Source organism: Trichoplusia ni, chromosome 4 (genome assembly GCF_003590095.1).
Source record: "Trichoplusia ni isolate ovarian cell line Hi5 chromosome 4, tn1, whole genome shotgun sequence".
NCBI lineage: Eukaryota > Metazoa > Arthropoda > Insecta > Lepidoptera > Noctuidae > Trichoplusia > Trichoplusia ni.
Genome location: NC_039481.1, coordinates 17,863,121 through 17,890,514, shown reverse-complemented (window position 1 = coordinate 17,890,514; position 27,394 = coordinate 17,863,121). Strand labels below are relative to the sequence as shown.

Genomic DNA, 27,394 nt, shown 5'->3' with positions numbered 1-27,394 from the left:
CTTTGATGCATCACAGAATCACTTCTCAACACTACCTTGCCTGACTAAACCAAACCATTCAATTAATAAATTCCATTCTGGCGCCACAATTATATATAAAACCGTTAATCTCAGCAACTTACACGACTTGCTCAGACTGTGTCCAGGTAATGTATGCAAAACTATAATTATGTTCTCGAAGTGAAATGACAACTAATCGCCAAGAAGAGAAAGCTAATTATGAATTGAGAAAATTGTGCATTAAGACGCGTGGCAGACTTTTGTAAACTTGTAAATAAATATAGATAGGTCTTCAGACATATCTTGATGGTATTGCAATTGTGCAACCGGGATATCGCACACAGCTTAAATTAAACCTACGTCTCTTTTCCACAGCTCAATTAAAAATGTTATACGATTAATTATTAATAAAATTAGTCTGATAGTATTCTTTATTAACTTAAGGTGGGGTAAATCATTCTAGGCTTTTCATTTTTTACAATTATCTATTATGCCATTGTTTTGCCCCTTTTCGCCTGATGAGGACGAGTCCAGTCATTACTTATCCAAAATTGTATCAGCAGTCATTTTGCAAGAGGTTCTGCTTCTACCAATTATACCCATCTGTATCAAATATTCAAAAGTTTCACTAACTTTAAAAACTAATTTACTATATCAAGATGAAATCAAATATCTATGGAAACAAAATCTATAAACACTTGAATATATGTTTGAATTTTTAAAACAGTTTCTATCCTCTAAACTTTTAGACCTTTTTTAGAACATATATCTTTGAAGTTAGCCTGCGTGAGGGCGTACCCTGTCTGCCTCACAAAATATATTTTTAGACTTAGGTCTTTGATTTTCATTCCTGTCCTAATGACATAGGCTGCATTCTTTAGAATTCTTGTCTAACAAAAGTTGATTTCATTCAATTAAAATGATGTATGTAAAACTATGTTTAAAAATAATTCAGTACTGTAAAGGAGGTTGATTTTGACAAAAGTTCGTACAAAAATCAAAGACCTGTTTTGAAATAAAAAATACCTGTTCTAATATAGTTCTCTTTATATTTAGTTCACTTACTAAGATATGTTTCTGATAGTTATCAAACTGATAGATTGGTTTAGATTATTCCTTAAAACATTTTAGATGTATGACCAAAGATTATCGTGTACTTTTAAGTATATTATTGCGCTTTCTTTTACAAGTATAAACAGAGTGAAACCACAACTAACTGCTTTATACACGGTGATTTTTTAGTCGTCTTACAAAAGCAGCCCAGTTCATGTATCCGACGTAAAATACCCCTAGGCGCGATTTCTTTTTGTTATCATCAACTAAGATAATAAGTACGAAGAAAATTAAACAAGAGAAATCTGAAATATACTCTTAAAAATGATAAAAACGCTGCCGCCCGCGCCCCTCACCATTGTTACAAGGCTCGGACCGCGCTCGCAACTGAGCTGTGTTTCTAAAAAACTACGAATTGCATCATAATATTGAATAAAAATTGCATTTTTTTTTCCAAATCTCATAAATACCAATTTTTTTATCATGAACGTGTTCTAGTCATTGGATACATGAACTGGGCTACTTTTGTAAGACGACAAAAAAATCACGGTGCATGTATAATTTCAAATATTTGAATGCCTAGTACAGGCAGAATTAAGCTTGAACTATGCACCATTGCGTAGTAATACCACCTATGTTCCATGCAAAGACATATTCCTCTCTCCTGTTCTCTCCTTTTCTTAACTTTTTGCACTACTAATGCAAAATTTTATCAAAAATCGTAGAGCCATTTAGGAGTAAAGAAGTAACCAACACACAAACTCTTATCTTTGCTGTACCTAATATTAACGCTTTCTTTTCACTCAAGGAGTAAGCAGAGGTATCTAAAGTAACTGTTTAATGACATTAACTAGTTTTCTCGTGTTTCTAAGTACTATCAATTGGAAGTGATGAATTATGTAGTTCAAGGAAAGGGTGTTAAGATAGAAAGTCTGATTACTAAGTTATCTAGTCGAGTTTGTTTCTAGAAAAAAGTTTCTAATGTATCTCTTAAAAGGATTGATAATATAAAGTATAAGTTTATTTACTTTGCTTTAAAGTCGCTCATTGTTGACTGCCAGTATTATCCTCTTCTCCTAACGCGAGTCTGAGGGTTGAGATTTCCGATGGAATAAGCAACATACTTATATTTTTTTTCATGTTCTGGTTTGCAATTGTTTTGCGTGTGTCTTTTAAATTGGTAAAGTTGAAAGAGAATTGATAGTCTAACTAAAATCATCGATATTTATATAAGTAAATAATAATTTTATGAGTAAAAACAAATTCTTATTATTAATCTGATGCCTAGATACTTTTCCAAGTCTCACAAATCAAGATATATAAAAATTTCAGGTTAGTACACATCACGATCAAAATATCTACCTAAATCAAAAACAAGAAATATACTTAAATAAATTTAGTGCTACAGGACAAGAGTGCTACAGGATTACAATAAGGTCGAGCAAAAAATAATAATAGAGTGCACTGAATTCAGATTACAGATACCAACTTGTTGCCTCATCAACTACAAGACATTACAATCTAGGTACATATTATACATATACATATGTACGTAGTGCACAAAGTATCCCTTAAATATTATTACTTGCGCACATAAAACGCCATCCCCGCCTAGTCTGCGCGTCTGTAGCTCTGTGGCTCAATGGCGGCCGTCGGTCAGTGTGTAGTAGGACTCAGTGCGTGACGCGCGACTGTGCCCATGTGTACCGGTGCCGTACAAAACAGTGCTGAAATAAAATGGTTTGCAAAATTCTACCCAAAATACAAAGCCGTAAGTTTTCATTTTGTTTGATCTTATTTTCAACGCTTTTAATCTTTTTTTTTTATATTTGAAAAATTTTTTTTTTCTTTTTTTTAAATGAATTCATGTCATGTATTTTTTTATTGTGATATAAAAGTGGCAATAATTATAAAATATTACACAATTCTGATAAAATTGTAAATACGTAATCATAGAAACAATTCGTTGCAAAACCGAACAGCAGGAATCAAACCCGCAATCTTAACATTTCAATACGTAACAGTGTTATCGAGAAACGTTTCTGCGTCGATTTGGGAAACTGCAAATATTCGATAAAACTCATAAAATCTACTAAAGTGGTTTTCAGTAGAACCATTAAAGAATTTAATTTGCGCTATCACCAAAATAATTATGATTGAAAACTAACTTATATAAGAAACTAATACGATTTTAATGAAAGAATAATTTCTGAAAAAACAAAAAAAAGTTTGTGTTAAAAGTGAAAAGTGTTTGTTATATTGTGTTTTAAATTAACCAAAATAAATAAAATAATAAATGATAATCAAAATTTTGTTTAAAAAATATTTGTTTCCTATAAAACAGATAATACAACAACAATCTTAAAAGTAAATATATTTTTTTCAAAAAGTAACATTAAATTTGCTAAGAAATAAAATTGATTAAACAATTCTTCAAAATATTATAGGGTTGTCACTTACACAATTGTAATGAAAGGTTTGTTTATAATAATATACTTTGTATTTAATCTGTCTTCTATTGAGAGAAGGCTTCATCTCATAACATTGCTCTTTATAATCTAATTCTGTTGAAACTCATCTTTTCTTGGCATACATTGAATCAATTATTATTGCAAGCTTTTATTTAATTTGCTTTTACTTGTAATCCAATCTTTACGCAAACTAATGACCGACTTCCCGGTTTCCGATTGAACTCAAATTTTACAAGCATATATTTGTATGTTTGCGACAATGCAATATTATAATAACATTACGCTGGGCCCCAATTCTGCCATTAAATTGGCCCATTAAAAGGCAAAGCTGAATTAAAAAGATTTTTTCACATTAGCTTGGTTCCTAACTATACCTACCTACATCTTAAACTATCGTTATCTCGCTAAACTCGTGGTTAAAACGTGACTGAATGTGACGTTAAGAAGTCAGTTTAATAACAATACTTAGCGATATCACATCTGCCAAATATCTATCAGCGGTCACTTCTCGTTTATGACACAACTAGCTTGTCGCCCACGTCGAGGTCGGTTATATCGTTAAGTATTGTTCTTCAAAAGTCCGGGATAAAAACTATTCTATGTTCTTTCTCAAGGTCAACTCTATCTCTGTACCAAATTTCATTAAAATCAGTTCAGTGGTTTAGTCGTGAAAGCGTAACAGACAGTCAAACAGAGTTACTTTCGCATTTATAATATTAGTAGGGAATCTATCAATGCCCAGAGGATAAACGTTACCATGACTTTGTAGTATAAATGTTCTTCCTTCAGTCTTTCTTCTTCTTCTTTTTACAGTTAGGTTGATGTACATCCTTGCTTCAGAGTTTAAGAACTTCCTTTTAGCCTTTGACGTGGCTTTACTCGTCCCAGAGAAATACTTTGATGTGCCAGTTCATCAAATGAAAAAAACATAAATTTAAATTAAGTTTAGTAGCACTTCTTGAACGTTAAAGTAGACTTTAGACAGCACCTTGATTCATCAACCCTTACTGCTTTCTAAGCCCCCTACCTATGCAGTATTTTGTATTCTCTGTAGCGCACAATTTTCTTCTTCATTCTTTAGACTCTTGGACGCCTAGCAAATTCACGTTTTGACTGCCCTTTATCAATCAGAAAAAATGTAATAATATCTTATTTATACCAGCATTGTCTGTTTATTGAAATACTATTTGTTGAATGCAGCTTCGCCTGCCTGAATGTCGGTTATAGCTGTAAAAACATTTGCCTCTTTTAATCCAAGGTGTCAGCTACTTCTATATAAAGTTTCCTTTAAATCGTCTAGCCGTTTAAGCGTAAAGGGATAACAAACATTCAGGCACACTTATCTTTTGAATTTATGATTGTAGTCTACTATCTACTATTATTATAAATGCAAAAGTTTGTCAGTATGGATGGATGTTTCTTACTCTTTCACGCAAAAACCACTGAATGGATTTGGAGGAAATTCAGTACACCGGTAGTTTATAACGTGGATTGACACATAGGATAATTTTTATCCCCATTTTTTGTCCCCCTGGGATCATTTTCGTTTGATAGCTTGCGGAGTCGCTGGCAACAGCTAGTATGATATAAAATATACTATATTGATACATTCGACGTTTCTGAATGAATCACTACCAAATACCAAATACTTTTGGCATTTCTCCGTGTTGATGCTACATTGTCCGAAATGTTTATTATAAGTCACTAAATATAATAAAACAAGGCTATAACTGCACGTGTATAAACTGTCACAAGAGAATGAAAGCAACGTCTGACATGCTTGCGTCAATGTTCTCAATGATGTTTGAATTCCAGTCAATGTTTTCATGATCAGCAATTTTGTTTTGTGTGCTCGTCACTTTCTTTGATTTTTAGTAATTGACTGATTCGGTTTAAGGGTTTGCGTAAATAAGCACTTTTTTACATAGATTTGACAAAGCTGATTCGTAAATTACAGGAAACTCTACAAGCATAAACCAATCAAATCCTACCCTTTAAAAAAGTGCAAACATATTTTAATTAGCATTAACCATTGTCGAAATGTAACTTGGGCCTTTTTTCTGGATGAAAAATCTTCAAGAGTCCTTTAATTAAAAAGTCTCAGAGCGCTAACGCTAACGGATAGCTTTAATGGATTGGACTTGAATCCATAATGCAATATTATAACTTGGACATGGAACATATTTGATGCTGAAGTTAGAAGATAATCAAAGCCCATAGGAATGTTTCCACGACACAACCCCATCCAGTTTGGACTAATTTAATTCGTATTGCCAAAAACTCCAAAGAACGGGCAACTTAAAAGTTTTAAAATTGTTTTTTTTTTTAATCTTAGTTTGCTTATGCCACTCTTGCCTATTTTGTATATTCCTCAGCCAGATGTTACTCAGAAACTTAATAGATCATCTTCCAATACCACACTTGATCATGTATATTGTTTTCAGCTACGCGGCGACCCGTGACGACTGAAACCCAAGACGGAATGCCGGAGGTCGCCGATTATGAAACAGCCTTAGATATTGCCGGTAAGTTTTGTATTATAATTTACAACGTCATCTACTTTGAAATTAAGCAGATTTTGTATTTTAAGTAATAGACAACTAATAATCATACTTTTATATTTCAAAATACATACATAATATATATAAATTTTACCTAGACTCGGAACAAATGATCGTGCTCATCAGATAAACATTTGTCCTGGGTGGGAATCGAACCAGGACCTCGGGTATAGCAGTCAAGATCACTAACCACTGAAAACGGTGTGTCTGCAATAATGCAGAAGCGTTACCGTCTGGACCCAATCAACAATTTTGTATGGGAATGAACAGCTGAAGTTAGCTAGTAAACAATCCTCCTTTAACTTCGATCAAACATCATATTTTGAAATAGTTTATAGTAATTAGTACAGAACCGAATCAATTAGGGGAATCGAAGATGAGCTAACAGCCTGCAGATCTTCCGGCATTCTTATACAACCTGAAGTGATGGGACAATTACTAGATGAGGCAGAACTTGAAGTATAAATGCCCTTCGATCGTCTCATCAGTTTTATAGATGATGTAGGTGATTGAGAAAAGCAGTACTGGATTACAACTACTTCTGGTCTTTCGAGTTTTTTTTTATTTACCTACCTATGTGGTGGTTTGTTTTTCGGGCAGCTTATGATCTTTCCTCAACAGTGTTTTATTTCTCTATGATCTTGCGTTACAGGGGCTTTTACAAAATTTCGATTTACGTGTATAAGACCACCAGACTCAAGACTAGCATTCGTGAGTTACACAAATATTTGTCTTACGCTAGGATCAAACCCGCGACACGTCGTGCAAAACTTGTTTGGTTCGGTAATCTATACCACTTAGATATCCATGCACTAGCATAGTTAAACAATGTATCGGTTTTTTTGTTTTTTTTTTATAAAATCAGTTTGAAATCTTAGAATTTGTCAACACACTGAATTGCAACCGGAATTAAATTCAAAAGAATTTGGTTCTGAATTTTTGGGATCGTCATATTCATTACGTCACAAGTTACTCACAGCCATTGCACACGTCTACACATTCACCTCAATTATAAACACTCAATTCAAATAAGTTTATTAACAAAACATTTATAGTTATTGCTACCGTTGTAATTCCAATCGTAATATTTTGTTTTATACACGTGTATTTATATTGGTCGCTAAAATTTCGTTAAGCTCCGCAAGGAACGGAAAACGTGCGTGAAAATTGATGATTACTTACATTTAATTACTGTTTCACATGAATAAATCGAGATGTTATATTGTGTTCAGACAGGTGTTAAGAAGATGTTGTGGTTGACGTTTTGATTGTTGGATCGTTGTTATTAATTATTGCTGCAATGGTTAACGTCGTTCAGGTTTTAGTTGGGACTCTGCGTTTATATTTCGATCGAAAGCTTGACAGCCTCTGAAAGTTCAAATGCGGGAATTTGAAATGAGTTTTTGAGGTTAACTAATATTCAAATCAATAGTATACATTTTTATCAATCTGCATCGTTTTATGAAAATCAGATTGCTGACTGACTGGATTTGAAAATCCCAACATACACTAATGTCTTTTTTAATTAAGAAAAGTAAAAGTAAAGAAAACCATCGTGTGAAAATCACAACTGAGAATTTCGTCAAATTGTCTAAATAAAATTTTGTCAAGCCACATCACCGGCCTATAATTTAAACTCTGACACTAGGTTCTACCACAACTCCTACCGGCTCAGCGGGATTGTCCGAAAGTGTTACCGTGGCCCGGTATACGACGGGCAAGGGAAGGAACATGGGTGGGGTGGGTCTTAGTCAGCACAAATCTGACACTCCCTTTCGCTCATCCCAAAGCGAAAGTAATTTATGAAAAAAAAGGTGTTACCACAATTAAACGATAAAAAAAAACTGAAGCCTAAAACTATACAGCCTTGAGTATTACCTATATTACAACATACTAATTATTCTATTTATTGGCAATGAAACGGGAACCAGCCGCTGTATCCAAGCAATTAACAAATATCTAATGATTTGGAAAAGCTGATTAGAAAACGTCTTGTTATGGCTATTTGAAGTATAGACTTAATATCTTCAGTTCCATGACAATCGCGGTGTTATTGTGTAATGGATTGTGAAAGAAATTACTTTTTATCGGTTATTTTGTCTGATTTATAAGGTTAAAATTCTTATTTCCCTGATAGGAAATATCATATTCTCTTTACCCTGAGGGATAGACAATGATATTCTTCCATTTCTCCTAACGCTGAGGGTGAGATATCGTTAGAATGGTTTTAACTGCAAAAAAAAGGATGGTAAATTTTCTTTCCCACATATTTGAAGTTTCCTATTCGTTTTATATTCTGGGCATATTATGACATTTCAGTAGCTAATAATTCAAGTAGTTACTGAAAAGTTTAATTTACGTCACTTGTCGTTTTCGATTTCATGTTCCAATTAATTTCTTATGCGTTGTAACATATTTACTTCCATCAGATCACGTTTTGTATTTGTCATTCATCTCTTCCACTGCCTCAACACAAAATTATTTCTTGTGTCACCTTTGCCGCAATCAATAAAACACATTAAAAAAGTAAATTGCATATGTTAATAATGAAGTACGTAATGGACAACCAGCGTTGCTAGGCAACCCAGTAACATTTCACAATGAAGCCTAAACATGAATTATCACACGTTTAATCTGAACACGTGGACCGGTACAGTTAGAGATGTATAATATTATGATTCTACAATTTATTATACTACGACTATATGTGACGGTAATAATGACTGAATTAATGTATAGAGCAAGTTTTAATGTCTCACATAGAAAATGTACTAGGAATAAAACAGGGTTGTTGTTTTGGGCAATATACCTACTCACGTTGCTTTTTATTTAAGTCACGTGACCAAGCTCCACCGCACAGGATCATGGCTAAAGAGTCCGGTCGTGCCCGAAATTGGTCAGGTTATCCCGAAAAATACTTGTACGAAATAAACAATTATGAATATATCAATGAAGTTTTGTGGTAATAAAGTGACTATAGTGATAATGATTTGTTATAAATTTGACGGGTGTGGTCAAATGTCAAATTTATATTTTGCGTTGGTTTTTGTTAATCCTTATTGTAAGAAACCCATAATATTATGAGTCCATTATGAGTATTTTTTGCTTGATCGGGGAATCATCATCTCCTTGAAGGATAGTAACAAACTCTTACTGACTAAACCTGAACAGCCGTACAGCGTCCCCGTATTTAGTAGGTGCGCGGCAATGCATAGCAATTAATCACGGACAGTTTAATTGTCTACGCAATGGTATAGAGATCTGTGGATGAGAGATACCTCGTGTAACATTGTTTTGATACAGCTCTGTATTTAAACTAAATATTATTATATTACTATCATGTGTTATATTAAAACATTCTGGCTTTCTTGTACGATGCGTACATTTTACGTCTTCGATGCCAATGATGTACGCATAGTACTCGGAGGTTTTATTATTCTATTTCTGCTTAAGAAACCTACTTAAAGTCTCAGTTATTTTTACTGCAAATTTAAGCGTTTATTAGAGCCCAATGAATGATAACGCTTGGTCACTTTCAGTGTAACAATTCCAGTTTCCAATTTTTGACTTCTATGTCATCATTTGGTATGTTACTTCCATTCTTAATTATGTAGAGATTTATGAAACTTTGCAAGTACAAATATTTTAATGCACTTAAATAGGTCTTCACAATATGCTCGTAATTGCAACATCTTACATAAAATCAATGATTAGGTAATAATGAGGTATGTGAAGAGAAATGGTTGATAAAATTCGTGTGATAATTGAATAAAGGCATTACAAGTATTAATAAAACGCTAGATTGCGAGAAAATGTGAAAGAACTTACTACCAGTACATATTTATTTATCATCTATAATCTAATGATATTACCTAGAAACATTCGATCCTATCTATAAATTTCATCTACAACCTTTCGTTACCATAAAATTGATTGGTCGTTCATTGCAATTCTAATTACCACCAGCCACACATGTTTATCTAGCTGTCCACGGACTAGTAATTCTGTCTGCCCTTATTTGTTTTACTGGGATAATATCCCGTTATATTTCCATGGCTCTAGACCTACGGCCGCTTTCTATATTCGATCTCAATCCCTAATTTACGGATCGAGATTGACATTTGAATCCATTTACAACTTTTAGTGTTTCTATAACCGATCCATGGATCGTTTTCTCGATCTTTTTCTTCAATCTATCTTTGGGAAGGCGGATCGAGATTTTAGATTGGTATTTCTATGAAAGTGACAGTTATGCGTTTTCTATAACCGATCTCTGGTTTTGACAAATCGATTTTTGACGTTTTTGATCTATAATCGCGATCCCCAATTTTTTACGGATTGTACTGAGAAATCTGTGAAAATGGAAATATTTTCAAGTGATAGTGATAGCGATCTTGAAGTATTAGCTCAGCTATCGGACTAGGATAGTAGTGGCAGAGAAAAAGAACAAACTCTGTCCTCAAAATTTGTAATTGTGATTGTGATGTATCGAGTGGTTGTTCTGTACTTTACTTGTAAACGGGGGTCAAGGATTTAAGCTGAAGACCAGCGCTCAGTAATTCTTTTGGATTGCTAAGCATAAGCTGACGCTTAAACTTTTTTGCTTTCGGTATTATAGTTTTTGTGTACTAAGTACACTTTTACCAATATCTGTAATACTGGAATCAATGGATAACGATTATAATATTCTCGTTTTGATTTATTTATTTAAAACCATGAAGTATCATTACAGGGTTTACCCTAATGCGACAGCAGAGGACTTAAACTAAACAAAAATTGCAACACATTACATTATTAAAAACACGTCAGTCTGATTTTGAAGAAGTTGGTGGTGTGGAGAGCTCTTGTAAGAGGTGCTTTGGCGAGCAAATTTGTTCTCGCGGTAGGAACCGGCAGTAGGTGCGGGCTTCGCCGCCCACTCCGCCACTCAAGCACTGCAATACTTCCGGGTGATTCTCCACTCCACGAAGCACCTTCACCAAGTAGACGACCAGTGCAAACTCCCGTCTCATATACAGTTGATTATTGCCAACCATGCCCAGAACAAACAGAGTGGGATCCATGAGTAGGTAGAACGGATACACCCCATACAGTTTCTTGTACAGATGGCGCGTGAACTTATTCTGAATGCGCTCGAATATTACCGCTGTATTCTATTCTAACAACAAACAACAAATAAACTTGCGATTTTAAAATATATTATGTTAATGTCAAACTGACTGACAACTTTTCGATTGACTGACGTTCCGTTGCTCATCAATAAACGTTTATTGTCGTATATGCTTTTTCTAATCTTCAGGTAGAATTATAGTATTTACCGCTACGACTTCCCAATCTTTTATTTTTGTATTTTGTGCAATTTCTAGTGATTATACATAAAATAGATAAGCTTTAAGAAAATAGCCACCATTTTACTCATTAATAATCGCTGAAGTACTTTTTCGGCACATGCGTAAAACAAAACGTTTAGCAGGGCGATCTATCCGTTTTTTTTCGATAGATTTCGAGACGAGATCGATTAAAGAAATGCAGATTCAAGCTCAATCGAGGGATTGAGAAAAATCTGGATTGATCGGAATCTTAGATTCGGGATCGAATATAGAAAGCGGCCGCTAGTCGTCAATAACTCGTTTCATAAGTGCTAGATATTTAACACATTTGTGTTATGGTTCAACGATTAAGATTGGATAGTCATAATATATTCTGTTGGGTTAGATACTATCTTGCATTATTTTTTGTCCAATCAACCCTGTCTATTGATTTTTATTATCAGCCTTAATTAACTCTCTGCTGGGAAAAAGATTCTTTTTATTTTTACCAATCCCTTTTGTATCCTGTTCTTCGTATTTATCTTCACTACTCTTATTATCTTTCTATAACATCGTCTACCTATCCCATTATTAGTCTAACAGGATTTCGCCATTCATGTCTTGGCCACTGTTCAGCTATGCATTTACTCTGACTACCGCGACCGTCTTCTTGTCTGGGTAAGTGTCCTATCCGTCTCCATTTAAGATCCGTTACTAATTTCACGATTTAGATAACGTTGGTGCGATTTCGTATCCCCAAGTTCCGGATACGATTTAGAGACTTTTTATCTGTTCTTAGTTTATCTTTAATAATTCGACCACAGCAAATATATTGTGTCACAATTAGGTAGAGTTAGTTAGAGGAGCTCGTGGCTAAGCTATAACCGCATAAGTGATTCGATCACAGGTTAAGCTATGCTTGCCGCGGTTGGTCCGTAGATGGGTGACCATCTTTGTCATAACGAGTTCCTCCGTGTTTCGGAAGGCACGTTAAATTGTGGGTCCCGGCTGTTATTCCTACATCTTTGACAGTCGTTACAAGTAGTCAGAAGCTTGAAAAGTCTGACAGCCAGTCTAACCAAGAGGTATCGTGTTGCCCAGGTAACTGGGTTGAGGAGGTCAGATAGGCAGTCGCTCCTTGTAAAACACTGGTACTTAGCTGAAACCGGTTGGACTGGTAGCCGACCCCAACATAGTTGGGAAAAGGCTAGGCCGATGATGTATTAGGTATGCAAACTCCTTCATCTTACCACGTGCTTGATGTACAACCTGGTGTAGGAATTTATACCCTCCGTAGTACTGACATGACTTTACAAGTTTACACTCTTGAAAAATTCTCAGGTGTACCGGGTTCCTCACGATGTTTCTTCACCGATAATGATAACTATCTTATGGATAATCTTAGCTGTTCAAACAAGCACCATCCATACAATATCATGATCTGAACAATAACCTCTGAACACCTGCATCAAGCAAGCGTCGCGAATAATAACATTACGCATTCCAACTTGTATTTTTACAAGTGACTTGTTATTTTAAGTCTCCTACCATTACGGTGATTGTTTAACCTATCGGCTAATTGCCGTGATAGAAATCTATCTGAACCTATACTTAGATATCACAATATCATTGAGTGGGATCTCCCATTCTTATGCTACAAAGACTCTGAATCGTGTGTGAATGCTGGTAGTAAACTATAACGAAGTCAAAGCATTAGTTAATGGAGCATAATGGAGCATAGTCAATGGAGGTTTAACTTCAATGTATTACTTTTCTGTCACTGTTTGGCTTACTTGTAAAGATAGATTTCAGAGGTTAAATAAATAAAAGCTAATGTACTGGCTAGATTCATCTTATACAAAGTAACTACCAGCTAAAAATAATCATGTATAAGGAAAAATACGTTTCAGAAACGGAATTGAATTCTGAAGTGTTTTTGTAATATTTGCCAAAGTTTGGTAGCAGTTGCAACCAACCCCTATTTAAAGGATAAAATCTAGCAGTTTCTACAATTGAATATTTTTACCTAAGTAATAAATGCGACTCGGGAATCTTCAAAAAATCATTGCAAAGAATAGGAATTTACTGTTTTATTGAAATGTTCTAAATGCTCAATTTTTTTTAAAACTAAAGAAGAATAATGTTTATTTAACAAATGAATAAACCAAACAATTTTGGAAAACATTATATTTTGGATAAAATTTCAATAGAATGGCTCCCGTTTGTGAAAGTGTGACATGAGATCGATGGTACGAGAAAATCTCTTGACGTTTCGTGACCAAGATCTCACGGACGACAACACTGCGTCCGGTTTCAATCTGAACGATATTGTGTGTTTGTCAATATCCGTATCTTAGATTCCTAGGTCTGCCTAGACTAGGTTTATTGGTTGTTTGAGATTCCTTAGACCGGGTACTTGTTTGAGACCAGGCAGATACACATATACATGACTGTCTTGCTTGTCTTGTAGACACTCGTTTTAAACAGTTTTGTCGAATAGAAAAACGCTGTGAGCTTCTAAATACGGGCAATAAATAGCAGCAAAGTGTGACGTAACATAAGAGATGATTTTTGTAGACGCAGCAAATAAAAATGAAAACAACAAATTGTATAAGTAAACATAGAATTTTATATTATAAAAGAAAACTCAATTTTGAGGCAGACACCACATAAAATCAGGGGCATTACAGTAGTATTCGCTAGTATGGAATAGTACTGACCAGCCGGCATCGCTATCGCGCGGCTATTGTTTAAACAAATTACTTAATCAGCCAGTTCTCGTTTTTTAAGCAATCGATACATAGCAGTAGTGATTGTTACGTAGCTTGTGTTTGTATCTTGATGGAAAGATTCGAGATTATTGATATCTTCATTCTCACCTATTGTTGAATCGTGAAAAATTTTCACAGGTTGAGAATACCAGATATTTTTTACAGATTTGGTCGGTAAACTACTTGTAAAAGTTTCAAAACAATTTTAATGTTTCAGTACTGTATTTATTGAAAAAAATTAATTGAGTTTGACATTGCTGAATTAATAATTTATTGATTCGCCTGCGATTTTTAATGTTTTTGCCATGGTACACGAATCTTTGTCTGTTAAGCGCTATTTTCATTGTATCATTAAACTGTAACCGATGTTACATTACGAAATACAAAAGTTTAACCCTTGTATGTATTTCAGAATAAAACACATGGACATAAAACGACCTCACTCTCTAAATTGTAATATCGTCTGCCCATCTTTAGTCCACCAAGATTTCACCTTCACGTCTTGGCCACCATTTAGAGACCACTCTACTCCTAAAGTCAACAAGGCATTACAATAAAACTTACCAACCCTACTCCATCTCTACATGTATAATTATACAGCTAATCCTTATTACTATACTGACCAACGTAGGTACCCTAGATACCATTGTTATTGTTAAAACCACGTCCGATTGGCAAGGATTCTTACTCTGCAAAAACAGCATCACAGATAAAAGATAGTTTATTGATAACAATAGGATAACTTCGAGAAGTCGTTGATAATTATAGTTGATAGTGTCTGTTCTAGAAACGGAAAAGAAAGACATTGCAAGCAAGCTTTAACGCTGTTTTAAAATGAATGTTATAACACTATGTAAAAGGGAAAAGAGATAATTATTTCACAATATACACATCAATAAATTCTTGACGACCTCCGTGGTCGAGTGGCGTACGCACCGGTTTCAAGGTGTCGCTAGGTCTGAGGTCCCGGGTTCGATCCCCGGTCGGGTCAATGTAAAAATTCTTATTTCGACATTGTCTTGGGTCTGGGTGTTTGTGGTACCTTCGTTGTATCTGAATTCCATAACACAAGTGCTTAAGCAACTTACTTTGTTCAGATCAATGTATGTGATGTTGTCCGCATTTATTTATTTTATTATTTATTTATCTTGGATTCAAACCGAAGACACACTGCCTGGATATTTCGGACTCGCATAAAAGCCGTTTGAATTATTGCCGTATTTCCATTATCGTGCAATAAACATCAGAAAAAAATACGCAAAAACTACACGGTAGTCCTATTCTTCGCTGTTTTATTGAAAGGAAATTTAGAAATTTTATCAACGCCATGCTTATGTTACTACATATTCCATTAAAAAGCTATAAAGTACATTAGAACTAATCATGGAAAGTGCTTTAAATAACTATGCTTCATACTTAAAACGATGAACTTAATTACATTTTTTTAAGTTTCACTTTATTCTATTTTGTGTTCAACTTCTAGCCATTATTAGTCAAAATATCTTGAATAAATATTCTGAATACGATAAAATACAATATATATTAGGAAGTATCATAAAGTGTAAAATATGCCACAGTACTTTTAAAGTGTTTTCTGTTTAACAGTTTTAGGAATTCCTATATCTATCCGATTTTGTTCAATTTATCTTCAGTCGTATATGATTTGTCCTTAGCCTCCTCAAACTAACATCATAATATATCCGATTGCATTTAATAATATTTCACTTTGTCCCCAGGTTACGGCAGGTTTAGTAGGAGTGCGCTGGGCGCATGCGCGTTTGCGTTCTTCGCTTCCGGCGTGCAGAACTGCGTTATGTCGTACGTACTTCCAGCGGCGAGATGCGAACTGGACCTCACTACGTACCAGGCTGGACTCATCAACATGGCTTTTATGAGTGGTCAGTAATCTTGCAGCTTTTTTTAACGAAATGGTATAAAGGAAATCTGACAATAGGATAGAACATTTATTTATTTATGTACACACAAGTTTATAAGGGAAACAAAAGAATTAAATAAATAGTAATTTCCATTTATTTCTGAAAGAAATTCCTTTCAACTAATCTGTGATAGGAAAAATTATAATGAAATCGTCACTATCGGCGTTTTTAATATTTTGTTCCCGACGACACCAACCGGGACAATCAAAATCATGTCAAACATACACTGCTATCGAAACAAATGACGATACCGGTATTTCTTCCAAGATCATAAAGTCCTGATTGTAGTTTTTTCAGTTTGTATTCAGATTCATTTACTTGTGATAGAGCAACAAGTCTAAAAGCCTATCACATGCAAATGAACGCGGAGTCGTCATGTGGACGGGATAGTCATGTCGACGCGGAAAATCTTAATAGCGCCATTCAGAGAGGCTGAACAACGCCATCTATCTTGAGGCTAGGTAGCAAACATTACGACAATATTCATTGAGTCGGACATGAAGAAAGTCTGACCAACGCCATCTATCGGGTGGTGGCGTAGTTAACATTATACTCAAAGGGATTATGGAACCAAATTCGTAAACACAATCATAGTGATTCTCACACGTAAACTCTGCCTATATATGATGTTGCTTATTTATTTTTCATATTAGTGTAATAGTGGCGACAAAAAAATACATTTCATTGTAATTAGTTTGATTTCCCATATAAAAGAAGAATAAGCATAGATGAATGAATTATAGCGACATCAACCTTAGAAATGATTATGAAAACGTAGGATAATAAATGATTTCAATATTTAATATGAATTGAAATCATTTATTCTGTAAGTAGAATATATCATCACTTTTAAATGTCTTCTTATTTTGAGAACGCTGGAGTCGATATTCCCTATCCGACTACCCTGAGAAGAAATTTCGAGAAATGTCCTAACAAGTTATAATAGAAATCATGTCTATTTACAGCTACCAAGACATTTTTTTCCAATTCGCATCACAAATTGTTGTCAAGTTTAAATAACAATTAGACCAACCGCTACAAATCATGGAACTGTGATATTTGAAAGACATAAGTAGTTTCCTTACTTCCATTCGAATTGAAAACCCGAATGCTGTCAACATTACGTTATATAAATTAGTACTTCTGTTTTAAAAAGAGACATGACGACGTTTTGTTCCGATAAGGATTAATTAACATAGTGTTACAAAATACAAGAACCGTATTACGCTTTATAGCGTGATTTTTCAACAAATATTTAAACAATCATGGCTGTAGTAACATTGGATGAAGAAGAGAAATTAATACGTAGATTCTGTAATACTGACGCAAACCAGGGCCGTATGGTTTTGCTTGTATTTAAGTTGTCATAGTAAATATAGTAATAATAACGGGATTATTAAAAAAAGTAGACAATTATATGACAAGATTTTAAACTGTATGTTTCTTAAGTTCTTTTGCGGATAAAAACACTGAAGCTCTGTTTATAATTACACAATTCTTTGAAACTAGCAGCACTAATGTAATTAGAAAAATCTAAAAAAGGGGAACAGATGAAAACATGGACCTACTCGCAAATCTTGTAAATTCTTTACATATAAAACCTGTTTTAGAAAATTATCAATAGTATTATTTATTTTTATAAAAAACAATTAGACACTTAAATATTGTAATTGAGTTGCAGGAATTTAAACTTATCCTAGTCACAAACATAAGATTACCTGAATACCTCACAATACGGCTTTTTGACTATTGAGCGTGTTAACGTAGATTCACTTTTAGCCAAGATCTGAGTCTTTAAGACTAGCTTTAACAGCGTCCAAGGTGAATCGGGCCATCTTGTTAGACGATATGACATAAAACGCGAATATCACCAATTGGCCCGTATCCTTCAGAGAACAGCTAAATCGATCGATTAAACAATCAATCCGCCTACTCTATAGTTATTGGTACTTTAAGAACCACTTAGGTAGGTGGACAAGGAAAACAATACAATACAAGCCCAAAAGCGTAAAATCTAGCTAAATCCATTGCAACCAACAAAGTCAACTAAAAAGTACATGTTGCAAAAATAATATTTTTTTGGATACGGAAGAAAGAAGCTTATAAAAGTAGGAATTGTCAATGTATTACTGTAGTTCTTATTAACCGCTGAATTTTGTTGTTTGGCTGACTAAAAATATCACAAATGTCAGCAAAACCTATGTTATGCTCACTTTCATTCACAATTGAATACAAAAAAATACCATTAGTCATTTAAACCTCAGACAAGGCACAAACCTCTTACTAAACTCTTTTTAACAACTTAACTACCGACGTTACAGACCTAGCGTTCAAATTCGTCCATCGCACATTCCAACATGAACCGATGACATGAGGCCAGCATCCAATCGTTTGGTGTTTATCTCGATTGACTACCAAATCATATCCTATACAGCCAAAGTTGTGATAAATGGTATCTTCTACTTTTCTATTCATATCCCCAATTCTCCTCAGGTGGTGTAGCCAGTGCCTTCTTCTGGGGTATAGTTGGTGACGTCTTCGGGAGAAGAAACGTGCTCAGTATGACTCTGTTACTGGACGCCACCATTACTCTAGCCCAGAGTACTGTAGGTGACTACCGGCTGCTACTCGCCGCAAGGACTATCAATGGATTTGTTATAGGTAAGTTTACTCATGTATGTTGTCAGCAAGGTATTAACCAGAGTATGAAAATGAGCTAGTTATTTGTGACTGCACAAACGACATTCTGTTAGACGGAGTTTAAACTAATATTGTAACCTTACATAATCATAATTTGACATTTTCAACCTAATTAAAAACAATATTTTGTTTCTACCTCAGAACTTTAAGCTAGAGGAACCGATGTTGTCAATTTTTTTCATTAAACGTAAACAAGCTGTCATTTGGTCCGAGAAAAATTCATAAAATTTGGCTCTATAGTTTTTAATTTTAAGTTGTGTGTGCCTTTTATGAAGTAATGACTAGTTCTGACCTTGTTTTCCAGGTGGTCCGGCTACCCTGGTGTTCTCATATCTCTCGGACCTGGTGGGAGCTAAGAAGAGGCAGCTGTACCTGAGCGTGGTCGGCATGAGCTTCATAGTGGCGTGGTTGATACTGCCTGGTGAGTTACAGTGTTCAGTTTTATTGATAGTATTTTGGACGCTAGTCGTGACTTTAGTGATTTTAATGTTTGTGAAACCATATCTACCTTATCACCCTAGGCGACACAAGGATTAAATTCCTTAATGCGGTTGTCGTTTTGGATTTAGTTCGCTTGGCATATTTTTCGTCATGTTTATAAAAAAACCAAGACACAGCTTTTCAGAACATGCTTTCTCCAACCCTCGTCTTTCATCGAGATGACCGGATAATTAAACCTTCCGTAATACATTATTCACTGACAAAAAGATAATAACTCTTTTGAGCTGTCAGCGATCGATCTTTAACTCAGACAACAGCCGGCACAACTTTATTATACAGATTTTCTTTCTTTCATTTTGACTTCAGTCGTAACAGATTTTAGTGCAAAACTTGTTAGGGCTTAAGTACATGAGGCAATTTTGAGGCTACAATCCGTAGTTGTTTTAAATTATCTTCATTTCTCTCTTGCATATTCCCTTAGTATATAATTTAATAAAAACTACCGAACGGATTAAGACGGAACCTGGTACACAAATAGTTAATAACCGGGATTAGTTTTAATCCCATTTTATGTTCCCGTGTGATCATTTTTGATTTGTACCGGTCTCCTTCTACGATTATTTACAATACATACTCATCTTCGTGTTTTGGAATCTTGCCTTGCTTTATGCGGTATGCGGACTGCTAAACCTGCCTTTTTACCGGGAATCATTCTGCGAAACATTTTTATGGGTCCCGAGTCCTGATATGCCCAAAAATTCATTGACATCTCAAAACAGTTCTTGAACTCATAGAGCTTACAACTACATAATTAACTGTACTTTTAATAAACAGTATATGCTCATGCAATTGTTTTAGAGGTCAAGTAACATTTGCAAGTTAAAAAACCAGTTTGCAGTATGCGTTAGAGAAATCGATGAAGAGCGTAACACTTAGTTTTTTATTGTAGAAAGGGACTATCTAGGTTTAGTTGGAGGTTAGTGTTATACGTCAGATTTCTCTCAGTTTCTATATTGATGGGAGTGACGTTCTTAGTCTGAATGTATGATAGGATGCTGGCCGTATGGCAAATATGAGATATCGTGTAGAGCAAAATGTTTTGCCGGTCGAACTATTTAAGTGTTGCGGGGCGAAAATTCCTATTGGGCCACCTATTTCATTTTAAATTATAATGACATTTAATTTTGAATATTTTTCCTTTTTCAAAACGCCTCCCGCAGTAAGGAGTCTTATCCTTGTGTCGCATTCAAGTGCACAAAGACACTCAAAATTCACTATTAAAACTGTGAGCGTTTGGTATAAAATTATGGAAGTCTGATAGCGACGGTGCCTATTATATCGTTCACTTTATTTTAAAACCATTATCAAACTGTTACTAGAAGTAAATTGATGAAGCTAACAATTGATACAAATTGAAAACGTCTGTTACATCGCTTGTATGTTTACTTCGTCAACCGTAAAGCTTTTGTTGCTATTGAAAACCATCGATCATTTATTGACATTCGATTTGCATAATGTTACATCGGATTTTTGATGATAAAAAGACTTAATAGAAAAGGGGTTTATTAATTGTTACAATAGTTTAAAAGGTCACTAAATTATTAGGCTATTTATGGCTTTTCCAAAAAATCTCGTTACGCAGGTCATCAATTATTTCGTTTGAAAACTAGTCAGTGGTTCTTTGAACCTTGATTTTCATATTTTTATACAATCCCTTTACTTTTTTCTACCTTTGTCTAGCAGTGGGCAGTAACATTAAAAATGTATTTATGAACTATTGACCCTATTTAAAAACTCATGGCAATTACGGTGTTCAGCAACAAAACTTCTTATTTACTTTGACTGCTATTCATTTGTGGATAACAGTAACAGCAGTTTAAAAACTCCAATAACATATCTTGTTAGCAGCACATCCAACAAAATAGCTTGACCTTGACCTGACAAATATAACACTAACGCCGTTAATTCAATATAATGTACCACTAACTCCAAAAAACACATTTCAGCTGTCGCCTGGCTGGTCATCCCATTTAAGATGGAGAACTCCAACACCCTCCTACCAATTTACTCCTGGAGACTGTTCCTGGCCCTCGCCAGTATACCCGGGTTCATATCCGGGGGCTGGGTGCTCTACCTGCCGGAGAGTCCTCGACTGCTGTCAGACACAAACAGGAGTGATAAGGCGCTGAAGTTGCTGGCTTATATACATAAAGCTAATAATGGGACTAGTGCGGAATATAAGGTTAGTTTACACACCAAGGGAACACTACATGTACCTGACATGTCCCAAAATCAAAATCAAAAGTTCTTATTTCAATTAGAACGTGTTTCAGGCACGTTTTAGCAAACGCTAATTGTACCCAAAATGGGTATAGAGGAACACTACCTCTTAAACCAGTATCATTGCCTAATTGTGAAAGAGACAAAACTGCTACCTATAGCATTTTTTGGATCTTTGTCCAAGAAGAAAAATGAACAGCTTTATCTGAGCAATAAAGTGGTTTCTTAGGTTTACGCGAATATTAGACATTGAAATGAAACTACTTTTACGGATTTTATCGCGGTTTAATTTTAGATTTTAGTTCCCGACGTTTCGAAACCTTTGCAGGTATCATGGTCACGGGCAGACTGAGATGGCGTTCGTCTTGACAGGAGATGTTGCTCGTTCTACCTTCATATTTTAATTAATTATTTGTGGTCCGACCTACGCAGTATGAGCTCACTGTGTCTTGATGTCTTGCAGCGCTGCTCTTGGGTTTGGCCTTGAGTTTATTTATTATTGGATCCCAAGTAGGTGATATCTTCCAGCCATCTTCTCTATTGAAATTAGGGTGTTTTTTAATCTCAATAGCCTCGCGAAACATCCTAGGTAGGAATTTGGATTCTTTAGCGAGGATCTGTGGTTGGTCAAATCTAATATAATGGCTGGAACCTTCAGCATGTTCGGCGACTGCAGACTTCGTTGAGCGGCGGTGTTTCACGTCAGCTATGTGTTCTTTAAGAAATAAAATTAAGTTTCCCATTGAACAAAAATTCATATAATTAACATTCTGAACTTTATTTCTGACCTTCAAATCCTCATCTATTTCCCAGATAAAGAAGTTAATTCAAGATGACATATTTGTGGCGAAAACCATGGGTGGTGAGGAGAACAGAACGAAGGTGCTGTTCATGAGCGTTATAAAGGATCTAAAGACCTTCGTCTCCAGGAGTTATGCTGTCAAGTCCAGTCTCATCCTTTTCATGTTCTTCGCTAATATGGCTGCGTGAGTATGAAGCTCTTGACACTTTTCCTCAATGAACGACTCTCTATGAGAGAAGTCGCTTATATGAGCCAAGAACGAAGAGAACTTCAAATACCACTTTGTACAAATGGTTTTAACAATCATCTGGTAAATAGAAAAACCTTTAATCTAGTTATTTCAACGAATCCCATGGAAATGGAAAAAAGTGAAAGGGTTGTGGGACCTACAGTATGTATTCAAAAAGAAATGGCAAATTTTCTATGTGCTAAACTTCTTTTTCCCAATTTCCAGTGGTTTCGGTCTAAACATGTGGATCCCGGAGCTCCTCCTTCGCATCCAAGGTCGGGAGTGCAAGCTGACAGCATCCACCGCTCCCCCAGAAAACGCGAGGCTGTTCAACGCCTCCATACCCTGGAAGGAGATCGGATCCTACGCTAAGGAGATTCCCATTGCAGGGTACAATGAAACCAGTTCAGATGATCACTACGGACAGAGCAGCACGTGTAACTCCCATATCGATCAAGAGGTAAAACTTTAATCATATTGATAGGTACTACTTGTTACAAATTCATAAAAAAACGAGCGACCCCAATCTGAATATCACATTTCATTTCTGTACATTCGCAATTTTAGGTAACTACCATCGCTGGTAGGGATGAAAAAATTAAAATCAATGTTAGAATTTGAAAAAACTAGGAACATTCGACATGTTGCATATGATCCTGTCAAAAAGAAAATGCAAGGGCTTGCATAGCTGGCTAGAGAGGATGGTATAAGAACGTATATTTTTCCTATTCCAGGTTTTTACATCGGGCCTTATAGTGGGAGCCTGCTGCGTGCTCGGTAACGCCGCGTGTGCCATCCTGTGCGCCCGCGGCGGTGCTCTGGGCGTGCGGCGCGCGGCCATCGCCTGCACGGCGGTGTGCGCGCTCGCCAGCGCCTGCCTGGCCGCCACCGCCTGCTCCTGCTCCAGTTTCAACAGGATAGCCGTAGCAGCTGCTGCAGCACTCAATGCAGCTTCACTCAATGGAAATGTACTGCTGATAAGATTGCTGCTACACGCATTGCCCGCTAAGTTGAGGTAACTGACATTTTGGAATGTTATCGTAAGCTATTGCTAACTAAAAAGGTAACATCATATAACACAATTACAAATCAATCCCTTTTGCTTCTACTTTTACGAGTAGGTACTGATCATTCAGGACTTCAATAATGAGGTCAGTGCCAGAGTACTTTTTACCACACTTCAAGTTATCTAAACTACAAAATTAGGGAGCACGTGTACTTACATCCTCCATAACCTACTTACTGAATTGTAAAAAATTTACATCTATTCCTAACTTGAGGAAGATCAATATCCAGCCATTAGATATGTCGTTATATTATCTTTGCTGTTCCAGTGGTCTGGGTGTCTGTTGGGGAGCGTGGTGGGGTCGAGCTGGTGGCGTGGCCTCGAACCTCGCGGTGGGGGCGCTACTGGACTACTCCTGTCCAGCGCCTTTTATAGCAGTCGGAGCTTTGCTTGCGTGTAAGTATTTATTAAAACCTCAAGTATATTCTTGACCTACGTTCGGAAGAAGTGATAGGCTTAGTTTATTGATGATCAGAAAATTCTATACCACTTGAATTGAATATAATTAGTAAATATTTAACAATCAGTAAAATGCAAAGAAATAATTAAAATCAGTTCACTTAGTCAAAAGTTTGAATTAAATATATCCTTCTTTTTGGAACAATCGCGTGCCTGGTCAGCAATCTCATATTTTGCTGCATAACGGCTTTCACATTTCTGCTACTTTTCTTTCCTTCATTTTTAAGATTACTTTTAGCAAACAACTTAATTTTTCTGCCTTAGTAGTATTTTTGTGTCTTTCGACTTTATCGAAAATCATAATCCGTCTTTTACAGTATCAATCGGTGCCATCATGTTAATTAAACTAGGAGACCACATAGAGGAGAGTGCGACGAAGGAAGAAGGTCCTGACAATGCCCAGGAGAAGACCACAGGCCTAGACAGATATATATCTACTTATATGTAGGATAATATAGATATAGTATCCACGTACTGCGGTCTATACCGCGTTGTCAATGTGTGTGAGGGCAAAATAATTGTGTTTTCCAAAAAGAGTTCTTATTTCTATACGTGGAAGTATTTTTTTAACTTGCTCTTGTGAAGTTTGGATTATTTCATGTTTTCATGTCTTCGTGTAATTATGAATTCATTAAGATTCATTCGAGAGTAAAAAGCTTTCAATTGGTTTGGATAAAAAAATTGAGCATAGTTGTTTATTGAAACACAATTTGCTGTCAAAGAGGGAGTCTGATAAATAAAAAACACAAATATTATTAAGATGAAGTTTTAGCAGAAGTTCGACAATTTAATTGTAAGGAGAAATGAACTTTTTATACATGACATTTTTATACAATAATGGGGGTATCAATGACTATCATTAAGTAAATAAAATAGTGCCACAAGACTGCTCTTCAAACTAAATTTATATTTGGTGCAGTTAGATCTAGTTGCCTTTAAACTGATAAGCGAATTACAAGCTTATTCGTTACGTCTTAAAACGTTTTTTTCAATGACCTTAAATTTCAAGTAAGGCCAATTTCGTAGGTTTGTCAGATACTAATTACAATTGTATTAAAAATGATAGCCTATAATTCCGGGTCGAGATACACAGCTTTTTAATAACAAAAGTAAAACTGTGTCGGTTGAGAGAAAGAGATGCCGCTCTACGTATATAGCGTGCTATCTCGTTTCCGCAACAAGAGAGGCGGTAGTACCTGGATCCACCTACAGATAAAATTATTAATTATTTAGTCATACATATCAACAAGAAAACGTCAGTAAATACTTTTAAAAGCTTCGTACTGTATCTAATTAAGTGTAATTAATTAGAATAAGTAGTGTAAGATCTCGTAATTATAAGATTTTTTATATTTATTTTTAGAGGAATAAAATTGATTAGAAATATACTCTTATTGAAGCTCTTTTAAAGAGACTTATAGCTGAAATGAATTTTGAATAATTTTGGCCATTTTTAAAGAAAAAATCACGTCTATATTGACTACACATTCGTTTCACTAGATCTCTTTCTAACTTTAAACGTATGACAAGAATAGATGACGGTTAGAAAGGGATGTAGTATGATCAACATTAGTTTAATAAAAGTTTTTTTTTCTGGAGGCCATTTTAACGAAACATTCACAATTGTCTGTGATTTAAAAACATTTGGAGTGTTTTAGAAACGTTTCAAACGTAAGAGGATGTAATTTTAGAAAACGCTTTACAAATGAAAAGATATTTTAATAAATGACATTACATAATCTAAACAGTTTTTATTTTGATCTATGACAGTAAGCTTTCGATTTAACAATATTTTTCAAGCAAGTTAAATCCTAGTGATCCATTCTCTTTTATATTACCTACAAAATACAAAAAAAAATGATTAAAAAAAACATTTAGATTGTTATTAGGATTTTTCATTATTCACAATGCAGTTTGATGCATAAAATCCAAGATCAATTTCAACAGATTTTTTGGAATGACCAAATGGCCACAAGGATATTTTTCAACCCCTTCAGTGGGGCTTTTGACCCTAACTCACACATATACTTTTTTGGTCATAAACACAGTCATAAACATTGAAATGTTCTACTCTCAGTGTAGTTCATTAGTATAAAAGTATACATTTTTGTTACTAAATTATACTTCATACCTATAAAAAATATGAAACCCTCACAGAAATAGCGCTTTTACAAATGACGTCTGAATCGCTCAAATATAAGGAAGTATGTGAGGACGTAACTTTTCTAAAGTGACTTCTCAGAAAAATAAAAACCTACACTGATTTTATTTTTTTACTAGTTTCTGAAAACGCAAACAGTAAAAACTACAACAGAACATAAACTCGACACACACTACACTTCATCAATTTAATAAGTGTAAATTCAATAATATTTCAAGAACAATGTTCACCTTATCTCAAAAACAATTTCAAAAGTAAAAAAATACTGTACAAAACGCTATTATCTTAATATTGCTTAATTATTATCTTGAACAGCTAGAAACCAAAAGCTTTAAATCTACTTAATCGCTCAACTCATAATATAATATTATAAAACTTTCACACAGCGCCATCTAGTCTCAAACTTAGCAAAAGCTTGTATTATGAGTACTAGTCAACTGAAAAATATACTTATACATTTCTAAATACATACATGTTATAGATGACTTACATAAAAGCACAAAACAATTGATCATCACAGAAACATTTTTCCTGGGATTGAATCAAACCTTCGTCCTCCGGTGTAGCAGTCAGGGCTATTAAACACCATACCAGCAGTCCAGTCATAACACTTTCGTTAGCATACATCATCAAATGATATCACTTAATTATAGCTTAATATAAAGATCACAGATGAAGGGCAAGTTGCTTCAGGGAGTGAGGTCACACCCCACTGGGTTTGGAAAGAGCTGGCTTGTCTGGTGGCAAGAACCAAGCGGCTACGACGCTGCCTGAAATCACAAATATAAAGTTTCAGATACATCATAAGTTAAGCCTAAACCACCCGACGCACAATTAGCCGGTGGTGCCTACGTGCGGAAGAGGGGGCCCAGTAAACCTCAAAAGTCCTCTAGAGATGTATAGGGTATCCAAAAGGATGAAAACTGAACCCCATCAATACTACTATTATTAAGGCTCAACTGTCTGTGCGTGGGTCTTTCGCCAGGCTGTGATAGCTTATAGGATCATATTCAGTCTCTTTACTCCTCGGGATCCACACAACAAAAGAAAGTAAGCCACACTACTGGCCGGCTGAAGCTACAGTCGGTATATGAAAATGAACGATGAATTCCCCACTTTAGTTCCCTTTTAGATAATTATAATTAAATGCGTAA

General features: G+C 35.2%; 2 protein-coding genes across 5 annotated transcripts in view; one reads left to right on the top strand and one right to left on the bottom strand.

Moving 5' to 3' along the window:
• The first annotated feature begins 2,347 nt into the window (after positions 1-2,347).
• LOC113493378 (synaptic vesicle glycoprotein 2B-like) lies at positions 2,348-25,824 on the top strand. The gene is made up of 11 exons (XM_026871331.1): positions 2,348-2,824; positions 5,969-6,049; positions 15,902-16,063; positions 18,596-18,763; positions 19,107-19,223; positions 21,250-21,485; positions 22,337-22,509; positions 22,780-23,014; positions 23,289-23,569; positions 23,889-24,016; positions 24,397-25,824. The coding sequence occupies exons 1-11, from the start codon at positions 2,791-2,793 to the stop codon at positions 24,525-24,527; spliced, it is 1,746 nt and encodes a 581-aa protein (XP_026727132.1). The 5' UTR covers positions 2,348-2,790; the 3' UTR covers positions 24,528-25,824.
• Positions 25,415-27,394, bottom strand: part of LOC113493380 (putative transporter svop-1) — a 31,656-nt gene continuing 29,676 nt past the window's right edge. For all 4 annotated transcript variants that reach the window (XM_026871334.1, XM_026871337.1, XM_026871338.1 and 1 more), the window contains one exon: positions 25,415-27,010. In XM_026871334.1, coding sequence (XP_026727135.1) covers positions 26,943-27,010 — 68 coding nt within the window. In that variant the 3' untranslated portion in view covers positions 25,415-26,942. The remainder of the gene's footprint in view (positions 27,011-27,394) is intronic.

Excerpts from the sequence above, each read along its gene's own strand:
- LOC113493378 (XM_026871331.1), top strand. The coding sequence starts at position 2,791 with ATGGTTTGCAAAATTCTACCCAAAATACAAAGCC. Across the intron at positions 23,015-23,288 it reads ACTCCCATATCGATCAAGAG|GTTTTTACATCGGGCCTTAT; the intron begins GTAAAACTTTAA and ends TTCCTATTCCAG. Across the intron at positions 24,017-24,396 it reads AGTCGGAGCTTTGCTTGCGT|TATCAATCGGTGCCATCATG; the intron begins GTAAGTATTTAT and ends CGTCTTTTACAG.